The sequence below is a fragment of the Kogia breviceps genome, chromosome 9, assembly GCF_026419965.1.
Source record: "Kogia breviceps isolate mKogBre1 chromosome 9, mKogBre1 haplotype 1, whole genome shotgun sequence".
Lineage (NCBI taxonomy): Eukaryota > Metazoa > Chordata > Mammalia > Artiodactyla > Physeteridae > Kogia > Kogia breviceps.
This window is the reverse complement of record NC_081318.1, coordinates 103,632,012-103,644,460: the sequence shown is the minus strand read 5'-3', so window position 1 is coordinate 103,644,460 and position 12,449 is coordinate 103,632,012. Positions and strand designations below refer to the sequence as shown.

Genomic DNA, 12,449 nt, shown 5'->3' with positions numbered 1-12,449 from the left:
ACCTCCTTCCCTTTTATTCCAATGACTTTTTTCTTTCTTTATAAGTTGCTCACCATAGCTATGATAATTTGTTTGCAGAACAAATGATCCCCTCCCTGCATCCCCATTGGTATGGAACTTTGCAACCCTGTTGAATTGAGCTGGCCTTGTGCCTTGCTTTAACCAACAGAATTTGCCAGAGGTTCTGAGCCAGGGTTTTGAGAGGCCTGCGGGTCCCCACTTTCTCTCCCTCATCACGAGAACAGTCTGTGCAAGATGAAAAGCCATGGGGAGCGGGGACAAGCCGCCCCGGCTGAGGCCACATCAGGCCAGCCAGCTTGCGGCCAATTCCACAGCTGACCAAGGATCCAGGTGTGAGCCCAGTGGCCTGAGGAACCACCCGGCAGAGCTCAGTTCAAATTGCCCACCTGCAGGATTGAGGGCTAAATGCATGGCTGTGAGCTTAAGCTTTGGATGACTTGTTCTACAGCAAATGCCACCGGATCCAATATCAAACCCAGAAAGAAATTTTCTGTTCCTTTTCCCTCATGTTTCTAATTACTCCATCACTTTACGTCTCTCTCAGAAAATAAGAGAAATACATAAAGTAGTCAGTTTAGTTAGTATATCTGATAAAATGAATAGAATGGAGGCAATTAAAATAGTTGGTGGAACTGTGTACATACATATTTAAAAGAGGGCGTGAAAATGTCCACTCTTCTGCTTTTGCAGAGAGAGCTGAGACCTGACAGCACAGGAAGCACATGGCTGTTTGCTCCGAATGTTCTAGAGCCGTCAACCTGCCATCATTTACCCAATTCAAAAAGAAACTGGATTATTAGGATGCTACAGTAATAATCTTATGCTATTACAGGTATAAAAAGCAGAAGCCAATCTCTTCAGAGAAAACAATCTTATGGTTACCAAAGGGCAAAGGAAGGGAGGGGATAAATTAGGAGTTTGGGATTAACAGATACACATTACTATATATAAAACAGACAACCAACAAGGACCTACTGTATAGCCCAGGGAACTATAGTCAATATCTTGTAATAGCCTATAATGAAAAGGAGTCTGAAAAAGAATATATATGTATAACCGAATCCCTTTGCTGTACACCTGAAACTAACACAACATTGTAAATCAACTCTACTCCAATTAAAAAAAAGAAGTCAATCTCTTAACGCTTTCTGAGTATTCGCATCTGAGTTCCACTCAGGCAGATTCAATGAACACCAGAGCCCTCTAGTGGATGCTGATGGTATTTGCTAAAAAATGTTCCCAGGCGGCCATGTATAATCATAAGCCTGCCCGTTCTCTCTACTCGCAGGTTTCTCCCTCAGGGGGGATTGTGTTTTATTCTTAAAAAAAAAAATTTTTTCTTTTTTACGATTTCCTATTTTTTAAAAAAAAACATCTTTATTGGAGTATAATAGCTTTACAATGTTGGGTTAGTTTCTGCTGTGTATTTTATTCTAAATGCAAACAAGTCTTATTCCTATTGTTGGCACGTAGCTCCTTGGAAGCAGACCATGAATTCTTATTGCATGTTTTATTTATAAGTGGAAGACATCCTTAGGACACCAACAAATAAATTTACTTAATAAGAAATGATTAAGCAACCAAAAAAAAAAATTGCCTTGATGCATAGGTGCAAGGTATCTTCACTGTGAATCCACTTTTCCTTTACGTTCCTGGTGGGATACTTCTGTCTGTTTTACCCTGCTGGTGCCAAGACTCCTTCTCCTGCTGGACCTCGCCCACGCCCTGCTTTCCTTACCCCATCCGCACCCCAGGAGTCTGGGCCCGTCCTGCATACCTATGCTCGACTGAGAAGCTTCCGCCTCTGAATCGCTTCCGCCACCTCCTCCGCTGCCTCCTGCTGGGACTTGCTCACAACTTTGGCTGCCAGAATCTTCTTCAGGCCTCTCTGTAGCAATGGTTCGCTGAATATTTTGGTACCTTTGTGTCAGAAAGTGCAAAGACAGGAGTTAACTTTGGTGTGATGGCTTGTCGAGGGGCCGATGCTCTGAATCAGGTAAGCGGGGAAATCAGTAAAGAATTGTCCTGGATGTCAAGAAACGTCAGGAAAGAAATGCTCAGAATCCCCACAAGATACCCAAGGCAATTAACACTACAAGTATCTCTGGATGATCTGACTTCTTTTTGTTTTGCAAGCTGTGATGAGTTTCAAGTATGGTGACTTAAAAAAAAAAACCACCCTGCATTAAATGAAATTAGGCTAAATCTAAAATAATGGTATGGGAAGGAACTTAAAATATTACAACTAAGATATCAAAGTACCTCTCCCTGATGGTGATAAGTCTACAAACTAAAATAAAAGTTCTACTCACTTGTTTTTTTTTTTTTTTTTTTTTTTTTGTGGTACGCGGGCCTCTCACTGTTGTGGCCTCTCCCATTGCGGGGCACAGGCTCCGGACGCACAGGCTCAGCGGCCATGGCTCACGGGCCCAGCCGCTCCGCGGCATGTGGGATCTTCCCGGACCGGGGCACGAACCCGTGACCCCTGCATCAGCAGGCGGATTCTCAACCACTGCGCCACCAGGGAAGCCCCTCACTTGTTTTTATTTAACAGGTAACTGACAGGACCGGCAAGGGGTGTGCAAAGGTTACACACTAAAAACACACGGGCAGACAAATAAATGCTTTCTGCTTATTTGAAGGCTCCTTTGATTTTTCTTTCCAAGTTGGGGAATCAGGCAGTCAGTTGGCCAGTCAGCTGCCTAACCAGGTGCTTACTAAATATTCACTGACTCTTCCAGTGTGTCTGGCTCTGCTTTGGACTTCCAGACCAAAGAGAAGACTGGAATGCGATCTCGCCCTCTGAACCCTCACGGTGGGTCAGGACAGAACAAAGAGGGGAAATGCACATAAACCGTGACTCTAGTGAGGTGAACAAGCTTCCCTAGGTGTGTAAGCGGTGTGAACCCAGGCGAGGAGACACCCAAGGCACATGCATTCTGAAGTCAGAGTATGACGTGTCGGGGAGCTTGTAGGGAAGGTACACGGAGGAAATAACATGTGCAAAAGGCTTCAGCCGGGAGAGCTCCGAGAAGGTTGGTGGTGGCATCAGGATGTGTGGGCCTTGGGCAGTGCCAGGGAACCAGCAGGGGTGGCAGGGAGCGCCTAGCAGGTGCCCAGCGGCGGTTGGAATGTTTTTCTCTAGGCCCAGGTTCTCCAACTTGAGCTGCGTCAGGATCACCTACAGGGCTCGTGAAAACACGGGCTGCCGAGCTCCATCCCCAGCATCTCTCTGATTCAGCAGGTCCAGGGACGGGGTGGGGGGAGGCAAGAATGCGCATTTCTGACTAGTTCCCAGGTGATGCAGTTACTGCTGCTGGTCCGGGGACCAACTCTGAGAAAGGCCACTGTAGGGGCTGAGCAGCTGCTGGGAGAGAGAGGCAGGTCCAGTTTACACTGACCCCCACCTGTGTGGAGGGCACGGGAGAAGACCCTGGAGTCAGGGAGAGCAGCTGAGAACTACTGCATCGCTCCAGGCCGGAGATGCAGAAGCCTGGAACCAGGCAGGGGTGGTGGAAAAAGCCGGTGTCTAAGGATGCTGCTGGGGTCGGGGAACACCCACATTCTGTACTAAGATCACCTATATCTGCCCACAAAACACTCACAGAAATTTCCTAAACCTCCCTGCCTAATTCACATGGTGTTTTGTAGGCAGGCGGACAGCTGCCTTGTTCCTTTTTGCTCTGCTCTGCTTCCTTCAGTCTTCGTAGCCACTCTTCCTGCTCGCTAAATGACCTTGACTTTGCCTGCTGTCTGTCAGCCCTACCGGGGCACAGGACAGGAATTCTGCTTCCATTTTCCTCACGGCACAGCAGGAATGAGGGAAGCGGTCAGACTGATGAGATCTTTAGTGGCAGAGTTTGTAATAACTTTACAGGTAGACTCAACAGAATTTGGGACCTGACTGGGTATGGAGGTTGGAGGAGACAGAGGAGACAGGCGTGAAGTTCAAGGCGCCCGCTTAGAGCAGGTGGGTGGAGGTGCCGGGACTGATGACCGTGTAGGATAGGCAGGTGCGTGGGAAGATTTTAGTGCGGATCTGGACATGTTGACCTGGAGGTCCTTGAGGTCACACAAGTGACAATAGCCAGGGGAGCGTTGCTGTATGGGTCCTGTGCTCAGAGAAGTGATGTGGGAGTGGAGGAAGAGGTGTGAAGAGGAGGGGGAGGGAGCCTCCAGGGAGCAGCGAATAGCCAGGTCGCCATGTGCAATACAAGGTGGGGACATGGGGAACGTATGATTGGACCGACAAGGTCTTCCATGGCAGGGATTCTGAAGACTCGTGACCTCTCCTTGACCTTTAGAGAGGAGTTCTGGGGACTCCCCTGGCGGTCCAGTGGTTGGGACTCCACGCTTCCACTTCAGGGGGCACAGGTTCGATCCCTGGTTGGGGAGCTAAGATCCTACATGCCATCGGGCCAAAAAAGAATAAATAAAAAACAAAGAGGAGTTTTGTTCTCAAGTGTGGTCTCCAGACCACTTGCCAGAGAATCAACTGGGTGATTATTATAATTACAGAAATTGGGGCGAAATTGACATCTGCATTTCTAACAAGTTCTTCAGGTGGTGTTATCTACATCTAGGCTTGAGGCTCCCTGGTGCGGGGCTTTCTTGAAGTTTTGTTTTATCTAAAGAGACTCAGCCACTCCCTCCTGACACCTGGCAGAAGATGGCTCTGCCTGCAGCACTTACTGGGAGGCATTCCTGAGAAGGCCTCTTATGAGAAAATGTGGAAGGGGTACGGACGAGCAAGGAATCGGAGAGAGAAACGCTTGCTTTTCTTTTTTTTATTTACCCTTCCACACGCCTGTGGCAGGGAGGTTGTGGGGAAGGTGCAGGCTGTCTGTCTGTGATGTTCTTTTTGCTGGAACTCAAGTAATGCAGCCACACGTGGGGTACTCAGTGGGCCAATGAGAAGCCGCCTAAGCTTGTGACCTTGACCTGGGGGAGGAAGGGGGCCTGCCAAAGACCAAGGAAGCTGCTGTCGGAGGATCCCCTAAGTGGCTCAAGGCAGGCTGCATTTTCCAAAAGTGGCTCAACAATATTTTCAGTCCACAGCTTCTTCCAGAACCTGACTACTCTCCTATTAAGAGGTAGAATCAATGTCCCCTCCCCTTGAACCTGGGAAGGTCTTGTGGCTACCTGGACTAACAGACAATAGTGAAAGTGACAGCCTGTGATGGAACACAGAGGCCATGCTGTGAGGAAGCCCAGGCGACAGGGCAAGTCCACGTGGAAGTGCTCTGGTTGACAATCACAGCTGAGATCCCAGCCAACAGCTGGCATTAACCTCCAGATCTGCTAGTCTCCAGCCCAGCCACCCTGTGACTGCAGCCATGGAGGTACCCAGAGAAGGGCCTCACTGAACCCAGTCAACCATGAGAACCGTGAGAGAGAATGATACTCATGATGATAATGGTGATAATAATCAGTTATTGCTGTTTTAAGTCACTAAGTTTGGGGTGCTTTGTTACTCAGCAACAGACGCCTGGAAAGGGCTTAGACAGACCTCACGTTGTAGCCTCTCTTTTACTTCCCAAATTGCAGTGATCACTGAAGAGAATTTTAACGAGTAAATAGAACCTTATTTGATGGAAATGTCAGCAATTTCACAAACTGCTTCACATGTCCTCAGTTACTTCCCAAATTGCAGTGATCACTGAAGAGAATTTTAACGAGTAAATAGAACCTTATTTGATGGAAATGTCAGCAATTTCACAAACTGCTTCACATGTCCTCAGTTGGACCTGGTTTATCTCACGCCTTACTAAGTCAACAGCCTCAAATCCCAGGTGCCAGACCCAACCCCTAGCCTTTGCTGAGGTCAGGACAGTCTTGGGGAAGCAGGACACACAGCAGTTGCTGGAGGGTCACCCAGCAAGGGCAGGGCTGCAGCTTCAGAGGCTCTCTTTGTTCTAAAGATGAGAGAGGGGGTCAGAGAGTTGGTGCTCTTCTATTTCATCAAAAATTATCCTTCAGGGCTCCCCCGGTGGCGCAGTGGTTGAGAATCCGCCTGCCGATGCGGGGGACACGGCTTCAAGCCCTAGTCTGGGAAGATCCCATATGCCGTGGAGCAACTAGGCCCGTGAGCCACAACTACTGAGCCTGCGCATCTGGAGCCCGTGAGCCACAACTACTGAGCCTGCGCATCTGGAGCCTGTGCTCTGCAACAAGAGAGGCCACAACAGTGAGAGGCCCGCGCACCGCGATGAAGAGAGGCCCCCTCTTGCCGCAACTGGAGAGAGCCCTCGCGCAGAAACGAAGACCCAACGCAGCCAAAAATAAATAAATAAATAAAATAAAATAAATATTATCCTTCAATGTCCCCCCCACACACACTTTATTTTTTTGCAGAAAAAGGTTAAATATTTATATTATATAGGGTTTATGGAAATTGGTTAACGAAGTCAGCTGGAATGTCGAATTTGCAAATGGACACACAGAGGAACACACACAAAACCAAACCAGAAATAAAGAAACCTTCCCAAACCAAACGAAACAGAACCAAACCAAACCAAACCAAAACCAAACAAACAAAGCCTATAAGAACAGACAATTCTCACGGGAGGAGCTAAAATCGGTAAAAGAAAAGCTCCCGGAAAGAGAAGTTGACCTTCCCTCCAAGAAGTGAAACGTAAGAAGCATCAAAACACCAGGAGAATCACTTAAGTCAGCAAAAACCCACCAAAAGATGAGATGGAAGGCAAGATATTGTTGCTAGCAAAGTAAACCCATAGAAACACACATTAGAAAACATTTAAGCACTGATATCAAATACCAAAACCACGCAGGTCTCTCTTGGCTTGCTCTTTTGGGAATATAACCCTAAAGAAACACTCTCAGACAATCCTAATATTTTACATACCCTTGGGCCTTATCCAAAATAGTGATAAAAAGCAATAAGTGAAACATCCAACAATATGGCAAATTAACTAAATTACATCTGTTCATTGGAATACCATCATTTAAGTGATCATCTTAAGACTATGTAGCAATATGAAAATGCTTATAATGTAGGAAGTGAAAAATGAATATAAAGCTATATTATCATTATAGCTATATAAGGACTGTGCATATGAAATCTGAAGATAGTTAATTTTTTTAAAAAAAGCTAATCCTTCGGGCAGTAGGATTATAAGCCGTTTTTTTTTCTTATTTAAAACTTGCATTTCTCAATTGTATAATAATTTTATCCAAATAAGTAAAACATCAAACTTGAGTTGATGATTTAAAATGAGACTAAGCTCGTACTAGCTTATGGCATGGGACAGGTGCTGTTTAGGGTTTCATTTGCATGTTGAAAACAAAAAGACATTTTACACACTTACTAAAAACTAGTAAGGGGTCTTACTAGTTTACAAAGCAATTCTCAAAAAGTATTTTTAAATGTTTCTTTTTCGGGGGCTTCCCTCGTGGCGCAGTGGTTGGGAGTGCGCCTGCCGATGCAGGGGACACGGGTTCGTGCCCCGGTCCGGGAAGATCCCACATGCCGCAGAGCGGCTGGGCCCGTGAGCCATGGCCGCTGAGCCTGCGCGTCCGGAGCCTGCGCTCCGCAACGGGAGAGGCCACAACAGTGAGAGGCCCGCGTACCACCAAAAAAAAAAAAAAAAAAAAGTTTCTTTTTCTATGATGAAAGCTTTTTAAGAATGTATATTTCTGAGTATATAGCAATTATGGGACCAGGGTAGGCATGAATATAGAGATTTATGAGACAGCTTTTTCTCCAGGCAGCTTTTAGTATTCTGTCAAACCTGTCCTTGGAATGTTTTCAAACTGTTTGGGTTCTGGACCTGTTTGAGAATCTTAGATATGTATGAGTCTGGTAGAAAAATGTGCACCCATGTATAATTTTGCATATAGTTTCTGGATGGTTCCTGGAACACTGACACCCTCCGTGAATACCTGGTGGGAGTGGTCCATGGGCCCTTGGCTAAGAACACCTGTGTTTGAACCTGGGCCATCAAGAGGATTCCCCATCTTTAAATGACACTTAGGCTTAGCTTGTCTCCTCACCAAATTTTTTTTTTTTTTTTGCGGTACGCGGGCCTCTCACTGCTGTGGCCTCTCCCGTTGCGGAGCACAGGCTCCGGACGCGCAGGCGCAGCGGCCACGGCTCACGGGCCCAGCCGCTCCGCGACACGTGGGATCCTCCCGGACCGGGGCACGAACCCGCGTCCCCCGCATCGGCAGGCGGACTCTCAACCACTGCGTCACCTGGGAAGCCCACCTCACCAAATTTTAAATCTAGCTTTCCAGATACTAACTACGAATGGGTTAATGACTTTGCAGTTTCCTCAAACAGTCTGAGTAGGAAAGTATAAAAGGGGGGTTTCTGTAGCTGCCCTTCTCCTCTCACTGCTTTATTGGGGCTCACCGCATGCTGATCACCCACCGCCTGTTGAGTTTCTCCATCTGCTGGATGGACCCGGATCTCCGCATCCCGTCGGGGGTGGCTGCTGATGTGGGACGCTGCCAGGTGGTCGTGCGGTTCACGTGGTCCACATAAAAGACCCGCCCGTGGCTGTCAACGCGAGCTTCCCAGTCTGGTGCATGACGAAAAGGCAAAAAGAAAAATCAAGGACAAACTACGGATCCGTGTGAAACAGACACCACTTCCAGGTCTCTTGCAGTTAGAACTCACCACTGGTGACTCGCTGAAGACCAAGCACTGCCCAGAGCACCTGGGTGACCTCTGAGGCATTGGCATGGAGTTGGCATTCCAGGAAAGAGCCCATGGGACTCAGATTCTCTGCTGGGCCATTTTAAACAGTAACTGGGGTTACTCAGGTATGACCTGCATTAAAATTCTAACCATGTCTAAAGAGAAAATGGAATGTTTATTTCCTTCTTTAAAAAATTCCATCTTGTCAATTTTCTTGGCTACTCAAATGACAGCTGGAAGACTGGAAATGTCCTCCGGTGACAGATGACCCGCCGATGCTGGAAAAATCCTTTCTTTGCTAATTCTGATGGAGGATGGCTGCTCGGAAGGGAATAACGGCCCTCATATTAAAACCAGGTTGGACTGCAGTTCTAAAATGCACTGTATGTATGTGCAGCTTTATATAACCTCTGTCTAATACTTAGCAGCCTTAATTGATTGCCATTCCTCTTGAGAGAAAGAATGGACACATTCAATACTTAGAGCTGTGAATTCACAGTGTATGTTCAACCCACCTGTGGCTGCCAAACACCTCTCGACCAAAACAAAACCAATCACGACTATTAACTAGCTTTGAAGTATCCCTTTGTTGATAAATAACTCTCTCAAACAGTAGAGGGAGCCCAAGATAAAGCTAAATTCCTTTACTTCTCAAATTTAAACAACAGCAACAAACTAAAAGGTGGAAGCATAGATGATACAGTCCATGATAAATGCAGGAGCTGGGCTGGGGTGATAGGATGCAAAAGTCCTCAAAACTGAGAGAGCTGGAAGTCATATGCACACACCTGAGCTCAACAAAGATGAGCAATGTCTGCTGTACAGAGATGGGCAAAGCTTTCAGGGTCCACACGTAAAACTGTGGTGGAAATAACAGCTTCATGATAAAGTTATGCTGAAAAATACGTTAGACTAAAGAAGAAAAAGCAAAAATGACTGCAAATGAGGCAAACCATTCAGGCTTTTAAGTGAGAAAAGCCATAGCTTTGGGGAGTAGGTCAGATATTTAACAATTCTATTGAAAAAGTATCATTCAGGTAATGACATAGCAACTCCCAATTGTTTTTAAAATGAAAAACTCAATATATTTGGTATAGTTATGGTTTGATATGTGTGTGGTTCAGCTGTTTGAGAACATTATGGCTTATGTCTGACATTTACCCGAGGGATCGCCAAATAATGCCCAAGGAACACTAAAAATACCAGAAAACATCAAATTCAACTTATAAGACAAATAGAAGAAAAAAAAAATGTGGTCAGATTGTATAAATATATTCTAGAAGGTTCTGATTAAAACTGACTACTAGATGATCCAGTTGTCAACTGTTAGCTGTAAATGTTAATTAGCTCATTGATGAAATTGTATATTTGTGGAACTACTAGGTAATTAATCTTGAGCCAAACATTAAAAAATTTCAGTGATTTCCAAACTAGCAGCAACTGGGCATTTTTTTTTCTTGACCCCAACATGACTGTCATCCAACAAAGAATGAGCATTAATCTTTGAAGAGTGTCGTGTTACTCAATTCAGTTGCACAAACGCCTCCTTGTACTATGAACTAGAGACCATGCTAGGTCCTGAGGACACACTGCTGACTAACACACATCCCTGCCCTCCAGGTGCCCACAGTAAAGGAAGGATTCCTTCAAAGACAAGCCTCCAGTCTCATAGATTCTCCAAAGAAAATAACTCAAGTATGGTGCAGCGATAATAATAATTTCTCTCTATGAGTTTCGATATTTCCAAGGCACTCACGGAAAAGAATGGCAAGCCAGACAGGCCCTCTTGTCAATACATTAACTACCTGGAAGGCAGAGTGCTAATTAAAACTCTTATAAGTAATCAGAAAATAATAGCTGAGTGCAATTAGAGATCGTAAGTGTGTTTTCTGGGTTGCTTTGTAAAGAATTTGCTTTCACGTACTGCATAAACAGTATCGCATAAAGAAAACATGTTCCGAATGGAACTTCAGGCCTCAGCCTGTCCAGTGGACTTGGCCCTGTGATGCCAAAAGAGACTCGTGAAAATGATGCCTTTACAGATGACCTTGGGACAGTTAAGAGTCATTCATGTGTGTTCATTCATTTGTGGATGGGGAGTCTTGTCAGATATTAAACTATGTATTTTCCATGAAGTCTGAGAACAATGTAGAGCCTAATAATGTATCCTATTTTAATTATGATACCAAGAAAAGCCTGTAAATTTGGACTTTTACATTAACAAGTGCAATACCATGTTTGTAGTTTAGACCTTTATCTTGAACTTCAGTTGCATCTCACTGTCTTCTTGACACTGATACCCGGATGACATCTCAAATATAACACGATCAAAACCAAGCTTCAGCCCTTTCCCACCCATACCTGCTCTACCTGCAGCCTTCTCTTCCTTTCTCAGTTAAAGGAAGCTCCATCCTTCCAGGTTAAGACTCCTGAGGTCATTCTTGACCCTTCTCTGCATCTCATACACCACATCCAATCTTTCAGCCAATCTACCCACCAAATATCTGGCCAGGATCTGACCACTTCTCACCACGTCCTCTGCTCTCCGCCAGCTCGAGCCACCACTGTTTCTCACCTGCAAGAACCTTATGTTGGGTCTCATGCCAACACAGAAAACCTTCTAAGTCCTAAGTTAGGCAGTGTCACGTCTCTGCTCAAAAACCTACAACGTCCCCCCTTTCATCCACAGTAAAAGCCAAAACCCTTAAGTGCTCTACAAGGCCCTAGGGGATCTGGGCCCCCAATAGACGGACCTCTTCGCCAGCTCCTTCCTCGCTCTCACATCTGCTCCATCCAGACACGCTGACCTTCTTGCTGTTTCTCAAACCCACCAGGCAGGCCGCTCTGTTTGCTCAGAAAGCTCTTCTTCCCCAGTACTTGGTGGATAACCCTCTACCAACTTGTAAGTCTAGCTTTGAATGTTGCCTTGTCAGCGAAGTGTACCCGACCACCCTATTTAAAATGGCAAACCAGCCACCACCACATGCTCCAGGTTCCCCTTACCCTGCTCTGCTCTTGTTTTTCCACAGCATTTAAGACCATCTAATGTGCTGCACTATTTCTTCATTTATTCTTTTTATTGTTTATTATCTGTCTCTACCAGCCTAGACTGTAAGCTCCTTGAGGGCAGGGATCTTTGCCTTTTTTGCTTACCTAGAACAGTACCTTGCATAGAGTAAGCATTCAATAAATACTTATGCAATGAATAACTATCTGATGAAGTCATCCATGTACTATGTGAGATGAAGAAAATGCAGTTAGCTTCACTACCAACTTTTCTAATATTTTTCAGTGTCACGTGGACAGAAAATTGAAACCTATCTGGAAGAAATTCGTTTTCATTATCAAAAGCAGCTTATATAAAGCAATTCTTTAAAACAGAATATACTATATTCAATTATCTGTAATATCTGTCTGTATAACTAGTTATTACTCTTGCATGGATTGAAGGTCAATTCACGTACACACCCACCGATAGGTTTTTTTTGTTGTGGGGAAAATGTCCCTCTCTTGGAGAGAACATGCTATAGGTATTTTTCCAAGTAGGAAGTACCTCTAGTGACACTGGAATTTTACTATTCATTTATGGAATATCCATAAATCAATGTATAAAGAAAGAAATCAGGCATCAAAAGTTAAAGGACATAATATTTGTCTTGGTCTCTCCAAACAAATGTGGTACTCCTTTAAGTTATTAATTAATAACTCCTTTAATTCTACATATTCTACATATTAAAGACACTGTTTATCACTGATAAATTACAAT

The 12,449-nt window shown here is 45.0% G+C and overlaps 1 protein-coding gene across 9 annotated transcripts in view; it reads right to left on the bottom strand.

Moving 5' to 3' along the window:
* HECW1 (HECT, C2 and WW domain containing E3 ubiquitin protein ligase 1) overlaps positions 1-12,449 on the bottom strand; it is a 463,589-nt gene that overhangs the window by 87,214 nt on the left and 363,926 nt on the right. For 5 of the 9 annotated variants that reach the window (XM_067042890.1, XM_067042893.1, XM_067042892.1 and 2 more), the window contains 2 exons: positions 8,396-8,564; positions 1,799-1,941 (listed from right to left, as the gene is read on the bottom strand). In XM_067042890.1, coding sequence (XP_066898991.1) covers positions 1,799-1,941; positions 8,396-8,564 — 312 coding nt within the window. The remainder of the gene's footprint in view (positions 1-1,798; positions 1,942-8,395; positions 8,565-12,449) is intronic. The other 4 variants (XM_067042895.1, XM_059074683.2, XM_067042898.1 and 1 more) reach the window with 1 other exon arrangement.